This window comes from Pangasianodon hypophthalmus, chromosome 1 (assembly GCF_027358585.1).
Source record: "Pangasianodon hypophthalmus isolate fPanHyp1 chromosome 1, fPanHyp1.pri, whole genome shotgun sequence".
NCBI lineage: Eukaryota > Metazoa > Chordata > Actinopteri > Siluriformes > Pangasiidae > Pangasianodon > Pangasianodon hypophthalmus.
Window position 1 is genome coordinate 18,953,552 of NC_069710.1, and position 14,905 is coordinate 18,968,456.

Here is a 14,905-nt window from a genome sequence, read left to right on the forward strand (position 1 = left end):
TACGTCATAGATGCGTCTTCTCACCCTATCACTCCACACCAGGCTCACACTCCACTGATAGCAGAGTGCTGATGTGTGTGTGTGTGTGTGTGTGTGTGTGTGTGTGTGCATGCATGTGCATGTGCATGTGCATGCACATGTGTGTGTTTATTTGTTTTAAAACGGCCTGATTGACTGACTACAAGCAGACCTATAAAATAAAACTTGTGACTTACTAATAATGTCTGAGGTGTTAAATTGTTTTCTGTAAATAAAAAGTGGGTACTTTTTGAAGTGAAATTCAGATACTCAGTCTAAGTGAAATAAACATGTATAAAACACAGATCAGGCCCAGGAGGTTTACACAGACAGCCACTTAGTATGACGTAGTGAAAGAGGCCTGTACACTGGCTTTTATCAGAATGTAAATGTGGGAGGAGAAAGTGTGAAGGAGGGAGAGATAGAGAAAAGGATGATTCTAATGAAAGTAAGAGAAGGCTCAGATATGAGCAGGATGCTGAAGGAGAAGGAGTTCTGATGAAAGGCCTTTGGAAACAAATGAAAAGACCAAGATGACTCGAAACCCATCAGTTCAGCAGGTACAGCTAGAAATAAACAAATATTCCAGCCTTACAACAAAGCTACTATGTGATCACTAAGAGAAAAATGGTCTCAGTTCAAATAGACTTTCACTTCCTTTTGCAAACAATAAGTATGCAGGCCAGGGAGATGTGCAGTGTGTTGGCAACTTATTGAAATCTTCAAGACAGCTTGAGCTTTATAATTTGTCAGACGTTTGTTACTTAAAAGTGTTTAAAATGTAAGTGTTTTCTCTGTGCTTTTTCATACAAAGTATTCACTGAGTGAATAATGCTATGATCATAACTGTCTGAATTGTTGCTACAGAAAGAAAAAAAGGAAAATCTGCTTTTGATACATAAAGGGAAAAAACATGATGGGGTGGTATGATATGCTACCACCCAAACGCTGATTATTTTCTTATGAGCATGTCCCAAAGTGTTTTTCTTCCTCTTGTACCTCAGCAAATTGCCAGCAATTACTGTTTTAATTTATTAATGAATGACGTAGTCATAGTTTTTAATCTGTTTATTGTTACATTTAATCTTTTGGAATGTTTTACAAATCAAGTTCCTGTTATCACTTATGCTATAACTGCTACAAACACTCTTTCCCTCAGCAGTCTCATTTTTTCTCTCTTCTGAAGTTATTAACACAAAAAATACATCATATTACTTTGAAATTGGAAAAAAAGCACAAAGTCCTCAGTCCTGAAGAGTTTCCTATAGTGGAAAATATAAAGAAACAGCTATATCTCTATTACTAAGTGCTAATAAATGTTAATCCATATATTATTAGAATTAGTTTATTGTGGAGTATCAGCCATGGAAGTCCCTGTGAATTAGCCCTCACTATAGAAATGGTAACTTTTAGGCTTCCTGGAGGACTAGTGGTTAGTCCTCCATGCTCTCACCGCTTCGGCATGGGTTCAATTCCCAGCTAGGGAACCAACCCCACAACAGTGCACTCCCAGTGCCGGTCCCAAGCCCAGATAAAACTGGGGAGAGTAGTGTCAGTAAGGGCATCTGACATAAAAACTGTGCCAAATCGAATCTGCTGTGGCGACCCCTAATGGAAGCAGCTGAAAGAACAACAACAACATAGAAATGATAACTTTTAACCATGCTCAATTACCTTTCACTTGCCTTGTCAGAGCTGTGGTGTTATAGAAAATTATCAGTCAGGTTCAAAGAATTCAACAGCACTGTGGTATAAGAGGATTTCTCATGTAGAACGAGACTGAATGTTTGATACTCATTTCTGATGCTTGTCTAGGAATTTCTCCAGCTCTCCCTACATCAGGTTCAGTCTGAGGAATCACGGTCATTGGTCAAGAACAAGTGGCGTGGGCTCCTGTTTTTTCATTTTTTTCTGGCCGCCTGTATCATTGGTACAGTTATGGGGTTGGGGTATTACTTCCTACAGGAACACACTCTAACTACTGAAGGTAACAAGATGCTATATCAAACAACACAATCTGGTGCAATGTCTGTGGTGACTGGTCTTTCCTTTCTATTTGTAATTTTTTTTTTTCATCTCACTCCACATTCCCTTTTCCCTCTAGACCCTCTTCCCTGTCTCTCTCCAGCATGCATGAGAATAGCAGAACACTTCTCTGCAGCCATGGATCCTTTTTCCCAACCCTGTGATTATACCCTGTTTAGTTGTGAAGCAGAAATGTCACCCAAGAGCAGAGGGAGACACCGAGGCACAATCGTCTCCCGTAATGTCACCAGAAGAGATGAGATGAGAAGGAGAATGGGGAGAGGTAGTGGGATGAGAACAAACAGAGGGTCAGACACTGAAAGAACGAGAGATGACAGATTACCTGACAGACAGACAGCTTTGCTCCAAGCAATAAAAGAGATTCTGGGTATGACACATACTATATCTTTCTGTGTGATCACTGATCATTAATTAATGATTTTTAATGATGAAGGGTTTATTTGAATAGTATTTAGCAATATTTAGAATGTAGTATATAGTATTTTGTTCAACAGTCGTAGAATTCTAATATGCACTAAACATATAAATAAGGAATATATAAGGAAAATTACCTGCACATGCACTAGTTTTAAACTGGATATATACATGAGGTTATATTTGAAACTTATATTTGAATCTTTGGTCTCTGTGATGTCTGCATGATTAGAGTCTCCCAAAAGGAATGCTACCAGTGCTGCACAGAAAGCACAGACGTTCTATAACACCTGCATGAGGCCTAACACTACATTAACTGAGAGCATATATCACGCCCAAACGCTAATTCAGCAGGTATATACTGTACACAAATTCTCTCACACACACATATACAGCCAAAATGTAGATTTCAGATTATTTAAAATGGCTGATAAGACCTATTGGCATTTTATGCATTCCCTTTCTTGTGTTCTTTTCAGCTTTCCAGTCATATACTACTTGTTGTTTAGTGAATATAGAATATTCTGTCCAGTTGGATCACTTGTTGGATAGACAATGAATAAAGCAGTCTGTGTTTGTGTGTAGCTGGGTGGCTGGCCTGTATCTGGGAGCTGGACTCAGCCTGAGTTGAACTCCACTCTGGCTCTGCTGATGTCGCAATACAACACCTTTCCTTTCTTTAATGTATATGTGGGCCCTGACCACAATGAGAGCCAGAACTACATCCAGGTACATTCAAACAATTAAAAAACATACTGAATATCCTACCTTACGTTTAGTCTTAAATTCCAAACTTCAAAAACCTTGGATCTATAAACCTTTGAGAAAGCAATAGTCTATACTGTTCCTTTCACTTGATTGGCTGCATCCACATTAGTCCTTTGTAGATAAGACTGTACACCCTTGGCTTAAATGTTCACATGCTTTCCTTATTAATAAGCATTTACTTATTACTTACAACTACTTAAGCATTATTAAGCAAATTGAGCACCCTTAATTAATTCAACATTAATTAATAAGCTGAGTATGATCTCAGCAGGGAATCATCTTCAGTATATCCTTTAATATACAGATGTATAGATATGTAATGTCATAATGTTAAAATTAGTGTCTAAAATGTGTCCAAAAAGCATTTTAACCCTTCTTTTCAAACACTGGCATTTCCGCAGATTGATCAGCCAGATTTTCAGTTCCCTGTTGAGTGGAACAGCCGAACAAACAGATCCAAATTCAACTCACAGGTACAACTGAACATAATTTGAGTTTTGCAAGTTGACGAAGAAAAATAAAGTGCTCACATGGTGTAAAAAATGATGTAAGATTTATGAGTAATACAAGCATGATCTTTATAGTATGATGGTAGTTAATGGGCCATCTGGAAATTTTTTTCTTCTCTCTTTTCAGTCTCTGCGTCCATTCTTCTCATCCTGTAAGGAGCTTTTGGCTCTGTTGAATGTTTCCTTAATTAGCAGTACTAAGCACTGTGCCTTGTATATGTCTCTGAGTTCAACTCTAGTTACAAACACTGCACCTCTTTCCTACCGACTCAGCCAGAAACTCCTGTACCATCGAATCACCATCCAGGAGTTACAGGTAGGTGTTTGTTATCACTTAAACAATTTATAGGTTGTTGTGCGACAGGGAAGTAAGAAGGTGTGGGTGTGTGTGTCTTTTTTTACTGTAGGAGCTGGCCCCCAGTATTGATTGGCTCAGCTGTCTCCAGGATATCTTTCACCCTGTTCCTGTCAGCAAGTCAGATGTTGTGTTATTGCATAATCAACCCTATATCATCTACATGTCACAGACAATTAGCAACTGGAGGCATACACATGAGATGATGGACAGGTAGATCATATTACATTTTAGCTGTATGTAGTTATTTTAATATTTAGCATACAATTTCACATCAGCTTTAATAGCAGTACTGTTGTGACAATTTAAGTAGTTTGTGTATGTGTGTACATCTGTATGTGTGTGTCTTTTTGTTTGTAGTTATCCTGTCCATACTTATATGATCATGAATCTTCTGCAAATACTCATGCCTGCTCTGCACACCAGATTCATGCAGACCATGAAAAAGTTCTCTATAGCAATTGACAATGAAAATGAGGTGTGTATTAAATTGAGGTGTATCTTCAAATTTCATCATTTTTAATATTTCTTAAAGTTGTTGAATGAACTGGATTGTAATTTTTTTTTTGTGCTACTTAAGGTTGTGCCACACTGGAGACACTGTGTACTGCAGACCGTGAAAGGTTTTGACACTTTGATCAGTCATTTGATCAAAGACCATTATGCTGGTGAAGAGGTATGACTAATAAGGATATTTAAGTAAGAATATTACAAATAGCTGATGGATGGATGGATGGATGGAGAGATAGTTGGAAAGAGGGCTGGAGTGATGAATGTGCATGTGAGCCAACAGATATACATATATGATATACATATATAAAATGAAGGACGGATGGACAGATAGATGGATGGATGGATGGATGGCTGGATGGAGAGATAGTTGGAGAGAGGGTTGGCCCAATGAATGTACATGTGGGCCAATGGATATACATATAGAATATACATATATAATACATATATGAATATACAAATACTGTAAATAAAAGGGGGGGGGGGTAGATAGATAGATAGATAGATAGATAGATAGATAGATGGTTGTGTAAACAGATGGATGGAAGAATGGATGGATGGACAAATGGGTGTAAGAATGGATGGATGGATGGATGGATGGATGGGTGATTGATTTCTTACAGTTATAGTAGCCACACACATACTGTATGGAGAATGGGTCACACTGTATCTCAGGTTTTCAAAAACAGGCAAACTATTCATTCATTGATGACACTTTTATGAAAGGTAACTACATGGGCTTTTTTAGCACAGGAGAATTGCATAAATCTTTTATAAACCAATGCTGGAGAATTTATGAAAGGCTAATGGCAAGGTGTCCTTTAAAAGTGTTATGTGAATTGTCTTTACATGAAAGAAAGTATTATATCTAGTGGACATTTAATAATAATAAAACTCTGCACATTAATGATATTTTGAGAAAGTTCCTGAAAGTAGATATAGTGTTTCATTAAAGTGTTATAAATGCAAATTTGATTACCAGTTTAGTTAAAGGCATTACATTCATTTATTTGGCTGGCATTTGGCCTATGTGCTGCTAGTAAAGACACATTAATAACTTCTCTATTTAAAGGTAAAGATAAGCAATAGACTTCATATAAACCTTTATATCATATTTTGACATAATCCTTACATAAATCTTCCAGTATTTCTTTATAACATTTATACCAGGTAATAATTATGTTATAAAAGCTGTAGGTACTTTAAACGTAGGTACTTTCCAGGAAATTGTTACATTTATTACAATGTTCGTAATGATTCACCATTATTCTTATAATTCCTCTCCACTTGCTAGGCTGGAACGCTGATAAGTGATATTTACGACTCCTTCAAGACCAAAATATCCACCCTAAACTGGCAGAATGAGGACACACAGGATTTAGTTTTGAATAAGGTAAAAGGTAAAATCACTCATATATCTCCTCTGAGATCTCCAGATAAATGTAGCTACAGCTGTAACACTGTTAGTGTTTCTCTTTCAGATTAAGTCTCTCACACCAAAACTCTCCACTAACAATGAATTCTTCAATCTGCTGAAACCTGATGAGTATTTTGGAGAGGTATTCATAAAATAAATAAAATATTTGCATTTACAATTTCACACTGTTGTATAGCACTATATTAATAAACCATTTTGCATACAGAATATTGAACTGTACCTCCCTCTTGCGCTAGGTGATTATGAGTGAGAAGGTCTATTTCTCCAACTACCTGCAGATGCTTCTTCTTCAGCAGAGGATGAGGAGCAGACTGCTCTCTCACACTCCACAGCCTGATGTGTGAGTGCTTTTCCCTTCACCGCCTTGTTATATGTTTCTTGCTATCATAAGTATGAAAATATTGTTAAAGCTGCAGTTGTATTATTATTACTGGAGCTGTATTATTTTGAGATTCAGGCCGCCCATGATTTATTTCAATGCCCATTTGTTGAGCCCCGGGCGCCACAGCCAAAAAAAAGGCTGCCCACTGCTCCGGGTGTGTGTTCACGGTGTGTGTGTGTTCACTACTGTGTGTGCAATTGGATGGGTTAAATGCAGAACACAAATTCCTAGTATGGGTCACCATACTTGGCCAGTATCACTTCACTTCCCTTTCACTTCACTTGAACATGTTAATGTTGTCCTGTGATCAGCCTTCACTTCTCTATGTCTTCTAGTTTGTTCGTCCATCCATTTGTCTCTGGTAATGTCATCATCATCCCAGTTGGATTGTTTGTGTTACCACAGTTTCATTCCTCCTATCCCAGGTATTTATCACATTGTTAAACCAGGATGGTTTCATAGAAGTTCAATACTAACTAGAGAACATTCAATTACTATGAATCCACCACTAGAACTACAACTACTACTACTACTACTACTACTACTAATAATAATAATAATATCCTCCCTGGATAGAAAAAGGTACATGTACCATTTCTTTCCTAATACTTGGTTATGCGTCCCCTCACCTTAATAACAGCACCAGTCCTGTCAGGTCAGAATGCAACTGTCTTGTCAATTTTAGTGTGTAAGTCAGCTAGAGTTTTAGAGCCTAATGATTTATCATTTGCTGTTCAAATAATCCCTTATAGTCTCCCATGATATTGACGTGTGGAGATTTTTTAGGCTAGTCAATCTCAGTATTCCATCATACTCACTGAACAGTTTACACACAGATTTGGCTCTCTGCACCCTACAGTTGTCATCCTGGAACATGGCAGTGTCTGTGTTGTGTTTTGCTTAAACGTGAAGCACAAAAAAACTCAGCCTCAGAGTCTGGCCAACAACTATGGTTGGTTTTATGTTAAAGTACATTTGTCCAGGTGTGCCAACTACTGAGACTGTAGAAAATAGGCTGCTGTTGGTGGATGTAACTGATTTTCTGGGGAAGCAGATGGGAATAGAAACATGCCACAAAAGGAGAAAAATTATACATTATAATTATATGTACGTACATGCACATACTTACCTGTCCAGATAATTATATATGGAAATTATACCCTAAACTCCATTTAATTAAAAATGCTATGTATTGTGAGTATACTCACATATAGCATATATTTACTATATAATGTTCAAAGATGCCATTTAACAGATCTGTTTTCAAAATTGTTGTACACATAACGTTATTAATCTTCAAAATGTCTATATATTGTGTATATACTTTTAAAGAAGGCCATATCTTTTAAATTTTTACAGCTGTGTAATGATTGCAACATGAAGCATTGTTGTATAAGTCCATAGTGAAATAAGAAATCGTGTTTCTCTTTTCTCTAGAGCTGTCAACTATGGGATGTTAGGAACCTTAATCGCAAAAGACCTCCTGCATGTGCTGTTACCAGATAGTATGTCACCCTGTTACGTGTGTGTGTGTTTGTGTGTGTGTGTGTGTGTGTGTGTGCATGGATATATATAGCAGGTCTATGCCATGATAACATTTATCTGTTCTCTAGTCCTATCTCAGTCAAAGAGTGCTGTGCTGGAGAGTGAGTGTGTGTGGTCACACTATCTCACAACACAGAAGGGAACTTCCTCTCTCTCTCCATCCCAGCAGCAGGAGGTGTGGGTGCAATACTCAGCCCTTCAGGTGGCTCTACTGGTAAGTGCACTTTACTAGTGTGTGTATCTTCAGTTGTAAAAACGTGGTCTGTGCTGTGAGTTTTCAGGTTTTTTAAATCAACACCTACATGTTTAGGCTAATATAGTTAGAAACGTTGTTTTGGAATGACTATGCTTTAAGTATCAAATTCCCATCCAGAAGGACTAGAGCTATATCACTACATATTTTAGTGTAGATACACTGCATATACAATCACTGAAATTCTGCGCCAGGACAACACATGTGCACTTTAGCTTTTAATAATCTCTAATGTCTACAATATACTTTTATTAATTTAATAATTTACGTTGTTTGCCAATTTCCTTAACGTCTGTTTTCCCTCTTTATCATTTGGTTTTCTTTCAGTCATATAATAAGAGTTTGCAGAGGCATTCAGGTGACACCTCTGTGTCAGGACTCTCTCACATTAATCTGTTTCTTGCCTCATTCACACAGGTAGGCTTCTGGAGACCATACCCCTACCAGGTCATACCAATTAAAACCACAATAATGCATTGGCCTGCCTGCTTCAGCCAAATGTTAACTCATATGTTGCAATTCTTTCTTCACAGGCAAGCTGTGACTCTGAGCTATATAGTGCACTCATGCCATTTGAACCCTCCTTCCTGGTGACTTTACTGTGTGTCAACTCTCTGCACTGTCCCAAACCAATGACCTGTGTGGATAACAGATCACAAGGACATCTTCTTGAACTGTGCTAGAAGTATGGTTCTGCTGAGGAACATTATTCATAGCTGGGCAATAAGGTGGACACTAAAACAATATGATGCTGCTCAGAAATTGGATGGATACAAAGAGCATCAGTGGAGACCATGACAGTTACACCAAACCCATAAATGCATTATAATATTTCATATTTTGGATGTATACTTATTATTATAGATCAGTTTTAGAGTCTCAGGTTTTACAATCAGTATTAGTATCAGCATTATCTATTCTTGTCCCAGGTTCGATACTGAGCTTGGGTTTCGTCTATGTTCTCTCTGACTGCGTGGGGTTCCTCAGGGTTCTCTAGTTTCCTCCCACCTCCCAAAACAATCGTAAATTGCCCCTAGGTTTGAATGCATGCGTGAATGTGTGTACACGGTGCCCTGCGATGGAATGGCGTTCAATTCAGGGGGTGTCCCTGTCTTGCTCTCAGTGGACTGACTCCGGATACACAACTGTGACCAGGAAAAAGAGGTTACCAAAGATGAATGAATGAATTACCATATCCCTGAGTCCATATTTAACTGTTTAACGATTGTGTGTGATTAACTCTTGAAATGTATTAGGCATTATGATATAATAAGATAAGCAAATTCTATTCAATTTGTGTTTATAACTGAAGAAATGTACAGTTATGTGAATCTGAGGTGTTTATGTCACTCATTCTAACACAAAAGCACTTCCAGCAGTGTTTTGGAAAAAGTACAGCAGCGAGTCGCTTATGATATGACGCACAATTGCTGCGACGCGCTTTAGCCTCAAACAAGATGGCTGCTCACACGGGGGAGAAGCGTGGTCTCGAACACTTAGACCAATATGAACCAAAAACAGCGAAACAACCACGAAATATGCACGACAAAATGATAGAGACTCGACTTGTTGTTGTTTTGGAAGGAGCGACGCTGGAGACCGTGAAAGTGAGTATAAAACACCAGAATGATGTAAGCGTGGTTGAGAAATGCTAGCGGTGTAGCTAACATTTAGCTAAGTTAGAGGCTTTTTTTGACGTGCTTGTAAACAAAGCGTTATACTACGTATTAAAATTAGTTTGCATGTTTATATTATCATTGAATTTTGGTAATCATCACATCAGTTTCATAGCTTGCTGTTAACAGCTCTTGTAATTTAATGCAGAGCGACTGATTTACTCCAGTTAACGATTATTGGTTCGCAGACGGTTCTGGGAACGTTTGCTTTTGGTTCCTGAACCTTCAGAGATCAGGTCTTTTTTTAGTTTCAGAAAATTTCTCTTTACGCTAAAACAGCCTTTTATTGTGCAGTATGGTTCAAAGAACGTTCCCTTAACGTTAGGGGAACATTATCTGTAGCATCACTATACAAACCTGTTACTATACTGATGTAAGCTTGGTTGGTTGTCATAAGGTTCCCATTACATTTGTATCTTAATAAATCATGACAGACGCACTAGATTGTATATTACAAAATAATAATAAGAAGAAAAAGTGTAGGTTTTGAGAATAGTGCCGATTTTAATAACAAAAAGCAGAATGTTGTTATAAAATGATTAATGAAAAAAAAAAACACAGAAGAACTAAATACTAACCATATGGAAATGATCTGTATTTGCTGGGATGTTGACTCACTGTCTGTTTCTGAAAAGAGTATATGTTAATTTTGTGTTGTGTCTTTAAGGTTGGGAAGACATTCGAGCTGCTGAACTGTGACCAACACAAGAATATTATAATAAAGAGTGGAAGGGACCCTGGCAATGTTCGCCCAGATATCACTCATCAGGTAACAATAGAGGCACTCAGCAATATGTCATTTAATTGTGCTTTATACCGCAGAGCAGCTGACATCGGTGTGGTGTTCTTGAAAATAAATTGTTTGCTCTTATGCAGTGTCTGCTTATGTTGATGGACAGCCCACTGAACAGAGCAGGACTGCTGCAGGTGTACATTCACACTGAGAAGAATGCTCTGATCGAGATCAATCCTCAGACACGAATTCCCCGCACCTTCCCTCGCTTTTGTGGACTCATGGGTAAAGTACTATTTTTACAGTCTCAGACCTATAGAGTGCAACTGTACACAACGTTTAGTAAAGGGATCTCTGAAACACTATCTTGCACTGAATTGTACAGCTTTTTTTTTTTTCTTTACATCTGTATCTGAAGACATTTTTGAGTTAGGACTACGTTAGAATGAAGTATGATTATTGCACTGGAGTGACTGGAGTATTCACACTGACAGCAAATCTCTGCTTAGTTTTCTCTTATTTTTACTCTCAGTGCAGCTACTGCATAAGCTGAGTGTGAGAGCAGCTGATGGGCCGCAGCGATTGCTGAGGATGATTAAAAACCCCGTTTCAGACCACTTGCCTGCAGGATGCCCACGCTATGCCACATCCTTCAAAGCAGGAGATGCCGTCTTTCCCAGAACCCTCATCCCTAAGGATGGTCCTGCTGTGGTTGTTATTGGAGCATTTGCACATGGAGCGGTGGGTTTGTCATCACACCTACTAGACCACTGGTTCTTAAACCAGTACTCAGGGTTTCTCAGACTAGATCAGTGGTTCTCACATAAAACAAGTGTGAAGCAAAAATGTGGACTGTCTGGGAGGCTCTGAAATAAAGAATTTTAGACTGTCAACAACCATTATTAATTGAGCTTCATTTGATAATTAAATGTTTCTGAATGTTCAGTCCATTATGAATAGGTTTGATTGAATTATGACATGGATTTGCAACATACATTTATGGCATTTGGGAGACTCCCTTATCCAGAGCGACTTACAGAAGTGCTTTGAGGTCTCTGTGAATCAGTATATCCTGATACTGGTTCACTAGGTCAGGGATTAAGAATATCAATCTAAAAACTCTGTTGGGGAGGTAATATAGCACAGACAACATGTTTTTTTTCTATATATAAACATTTTCTGATTTCTTCAAGTTACCATAGTATATCATATGTGTGTTCTGAATTTTAACATGCCTTTAATTCTCCTCTTTTATGAAACTGTTTGTATGTGTGTGTGTATATATATATATTACACCGATCAGCCATAACATTAAAACCACTGACAGGTGAAGTGAATAACATTGATTATCTCATTATAATGGCATGGTGGGATATATTAGGCAGCAAGTGAACAGTCAGTTCTTGAAGATGATGTGTTGCAAGCAGGAAAAATGGGCAAGCGTAAGGATCTGAGCGACTTTGACAAGGGCCAAATTGTGGTGGGTAGACAACTGGGTCAGAGCATCATTGTGGAAAAGGTTAATAGTGGCTATGATAGAAAGGTGTCAGAACACACAGTGCATTGCAGCTTGCTGTTTATGGGGCTGCGTAGCCCCAGACCTGTCAGAGTGCCCATGCTGACCCCTGTCCACTGCCAAAAGCACCTACAATGGGCACGTAAGCATCAGAACTGGACCATGGAGCAATGGAAGAAGGTGGCCTGGTCTGATGAATCACATTTTCTTTTACATCGTCAGGATGGCTGGGTCCGTGTGTGTCACTTACCTGGGGAAAAGATGGCACCAGGATGCACTATGGGAAGAAGGCAAGCTGGCGGAGGCAATGTTTTGAGCAATGTTTTGCTGGGAAACCCTGGGTCCTGGCATTCATGTGGATGTTACTTTAACACGTACCACCTACCTAATCATCGCTGCAGACCAAGTACACCCCTTCATGGCCACGGTATTCCCTAATGGCAGTGGCATCTTTCAGCAGGATAATGTGTCAGGCCACACTGCAAAAATTGTTCAGGAGTGGTTAACAGAACAAAGACTTCAAGGTATTGACTTGGCCACCAATTTCCCCAGATCTCAATCCAATCGAGCATCTGTGGGATGTGCTGGACAAACAAGTCCGATCCATGGAGGCTCCACCTCGTAACTTACAGGACTTAAAGGATCTGCTGCTAACGTCTTGGTGCCAGATACACAGCACACCTTCAGAGGTCTTGGAGTCCATGTCGTGAAGGGTCAGAGCTGTTTTGGTGGCACAAGGGAGACTTACATATTATTAGGCAGGTGGTTTTAATGTTATGGCTGATCAGTGTGTGTGTATATATACTCCAGATTTTCATCCACTCACTATTGCCCACATGCTCTAAACTGAATGATGGCAACTGTTTACTGTGCCCTTCGGGTTATAAAATAAGTAAACTCACTACTTTTTTTACACCTCTCTTCTAGGTAAATGTGGACTATACAGAGAAGACAGTTTCCATCAGTAACTATCCTCTGTCTGCAGCCCTCACATGTTCCAAAATCTGCTCTGCGTTTGAGGAGGGCTGGGGGGTGTTGTGATAAAAACACACTGGTGCTGGACTTTGGGTCAAACTTGGCATTCATCTGTGTGTGGATCAATGCGGCGCAAAATCTTCAGTTCTTTTGAAACCAGTCAGTTTTCTATAGTGGTGACATCAGTAGGCAGTACCAATTTTCTTTATAACACATTAATGATAACCCAACACTGCTGAAGTCATGTGCATTCTGTGGAGATCACAGGAATATTTTGTACCTTTATATGAGCATTCAAATATTATGTTTTCAACATTTTCATGTTAACAAAATCTAAAATATTGTTTGTATACCAATAAAACAATTTCTTTGTGTCTAAAATGCAATTATTGTTGTTGATTTGTGTGTAAAAAGGCTATTTCTATTTTCATGTCATGCACACTTGCTCTGATGCAGTGTTGCTGCTCTGTGGAAAATGGACAGCGATGAACACAACTAATATACTGCAGGCAACTTAATCATCTGGCTTGTTATTCAACTGTGCTGAGTAAAGGTAGTCGAAATGCGGTTATATGTCACTGGCTCCAGCTTTAATCATATATTTCAGAATTAATGACTTCATCTGCTGTTTGTGGAGAGGCCTGTGTATGGTTTTGTTGACAACCTCCCCTGTATTTTAAATTTTTTTTTTTTTTTTTTTTTTTTGAGTCTTCCCAGAATGGGACTGCGCTGTTGTTGGCTTATCTTTTCGAACAGACTTTTGGCTCTGTGCTGCAGCTCTGCTCACTTTTGGCAACTCTTGTCCTGGTTTACAATTTTCTGCTGCTTGAGGTTTTTGGGCTTCTGTCCTTTTCTCTGCTTCTCTCTTCCTTATTGCTCTTGTCTTTGTATTCTTCTCCTCCTAAAGTTTCCTGAACTTGAAACATAATATGCAGCACTAGCTAAACTGACGGCTCCATGCACTAATGCACATCTATGAATTTAGACTGTTTGCTGTATTTACTTCTTGTTAATCTTGAAGTATCTCAAGTCACCCAGTCGAGTGGTTTTGACTGCAGCCTCTCATTGCATGCTTCGCTCTGCCATTATTCTTGAACACATTGTAGCCTCCAGCCTGCAGGGCTTGTTTGAGCTCCATCATGGTTACGTGTCCTTTCGTTTACACTGTGAAATGACCTCCAGGATGAGCTGGGATATGTGGAAGGTAGGTGCTCTTGGTTTTTCGTTGGACTTGTGCAGCTCTCCTGTGTTTCAGGAGTCAAATTGGAGTGGCTTGATAAAAGAAAGAGAGGGACACTATTTTTTTTTTAGTATTACATGTCATGTTAAAGATTTCTCCAAAGCAGATTGTTGATGCACCAACTCTCCATTAATGCCTACGAGCCACTGATCATTTTTGAGGCATGTTTCTAGTGTTTAGGTCATGCTGATAGAACATTTTGGATGTTGCTCTGAATAGAGCATCACGTAGGTGCTTTTGAGTGTCTAGTCACGTTTGGTTAGAGGGCCGGTGCCACCTCTTGTGTTTCTTGTTAGCTTAGTCTAGTGTAGTTAGCTAGTTTTCATTTGATGTTTTGGCAGTCAGGTTAGCTACTGTAAGTACAGCCTAGTGTAATCCTGTTTTGTTATATTTATTCCTTTGGCACCATCCATGTTCTCTCTCCTAGGTGACACTAGTTTCCCTGTTGTCCTTGTTTTATGGTTGTCCTGTTCTTCTTACTGTCTGTAAATGCCAGTCATGATGTTTGTGTAGTGCAAATAAAAGCT

General features: G+C 38.8%; 2 protein-coding genes across 3 annotated transcripts; both read left to right on the plus strand.

Moving 5' to 3' along the window:
* Positions 1-264: 264 nt before the first annotated feature.
* Positions 265-9,074, plus strand: kel (Kell metallo-endopeptidase (Kell blood group)). Of its 2 annotated transcripts, XM_026926475.3 has the most exons (18): positions 411-578; positions 1,834-2,005; positions 2,123-2,431; positions 2,711-2,832; positions 3,064-3,207; positions 3,648-3,719; positions 3,883-4,071; positions 4,163-4,323; positions 4,471-4,588; positions 4,691-4,786; positions 5,915-6,013; positions 6,102-6,179; positions 6,295-6,398; positions 6,776-6,865; positions 7,878-7,945; positions 8,054-8,199; positions 8,566-8,655; positions 8,772-9,074. In XM_026926475.3, the coding sequence occupies exons 1-18, from the start codon at positions 552-554 to the stop codon at positions 8,919-8,921; spliced, it is 2,235 nt and encodes a 744-aa protein (XP_026782276.3). In that variant the 5' UTR covers positions 411-551; the 3' UTR covers positions 8,922-9,074. The 2 variants fall into 2 exon arrangements, with proteins under 2 accessions (XP_053088078.1, XP_026782276.3); XM_053232103.1 differs by lacking the exon at positions 8,566-8,655 and having other exon boundaries at positions 265-578; positions 8,656-9,074.
* Positions 8,966-13,519, plus strand: emg1 (EMG1 N1-specific pseudouridine methyltransferase). The gene is made up of 5 exons (XM_026926478.3): positions 8,966-9,845; positions 10,582-10,683; positions 10,791-10,932; positions 11,180-11,388; positions 13,091-13,519. The coding sequence occupies exons 1-5, from the start codon at positions 9,696-9,698 to the stop codon at positions 13,202-13,204; spliced, it is 717 nt and encodes a 238-aa protein (XP_026782279.1). The 5' UTR covers positions 8,966-9,695; the 3' UTR covers positions 13,205-13,519.
* The last annotated feature ends 1,386 nt before the right edge of the window (positions 13,520-14,905 follow it).

What these genes read in the sequence shown, in the direction of transcription:
- kel (XM_026926475.3), top strand. Translation starts at nt 552, where the DNA reads ATGACTCGAAACCCATCAGTTCAGCAG. An exon ending in AGCAATAAAAGAGATTCTGG is followed by an intron (nt 2,432 to 2,710) that starts GTATGACACATA and finishes CTGCATGATTAG; the next exon opens with AGTCTCCCAAAAGGAATGCT. An exon ending in TCACCATCCAGGAGTTACAG is followed by an intron (nt 4,072 to 4,162) that starts GTAGGTGTTTGT and finishes TTTTTACTGTAG; the next exon opens with GAGCTGGCCCCCAGTATTGA.
- emg1 (XM_026926478.3), top strand. Translation starts at nt 9,696, where the DNA reads ATGGCTGCTCACACGGGGGAGAAGCGTGGTCTCGAACACTTAGACCAA. An exon ending in CGACGCTGGAGACCGTGAAA is followed by an intron (nt 9,846 to 10,581) that starts GTGAGTATAAAA and finishes TGTGTCTTTAAG; the next exon opens with GTTGGGAAGACATTCGAGCT. An exon ending in TCGCTTTTGTGGACTCATGG is followed by an intron (nt 10,933 to 11,179) that starts GTAAAGTACTAT and finishes TTTTACTCTCAG; the next exon opens with TGCAGCTACTGCATAAGCTG.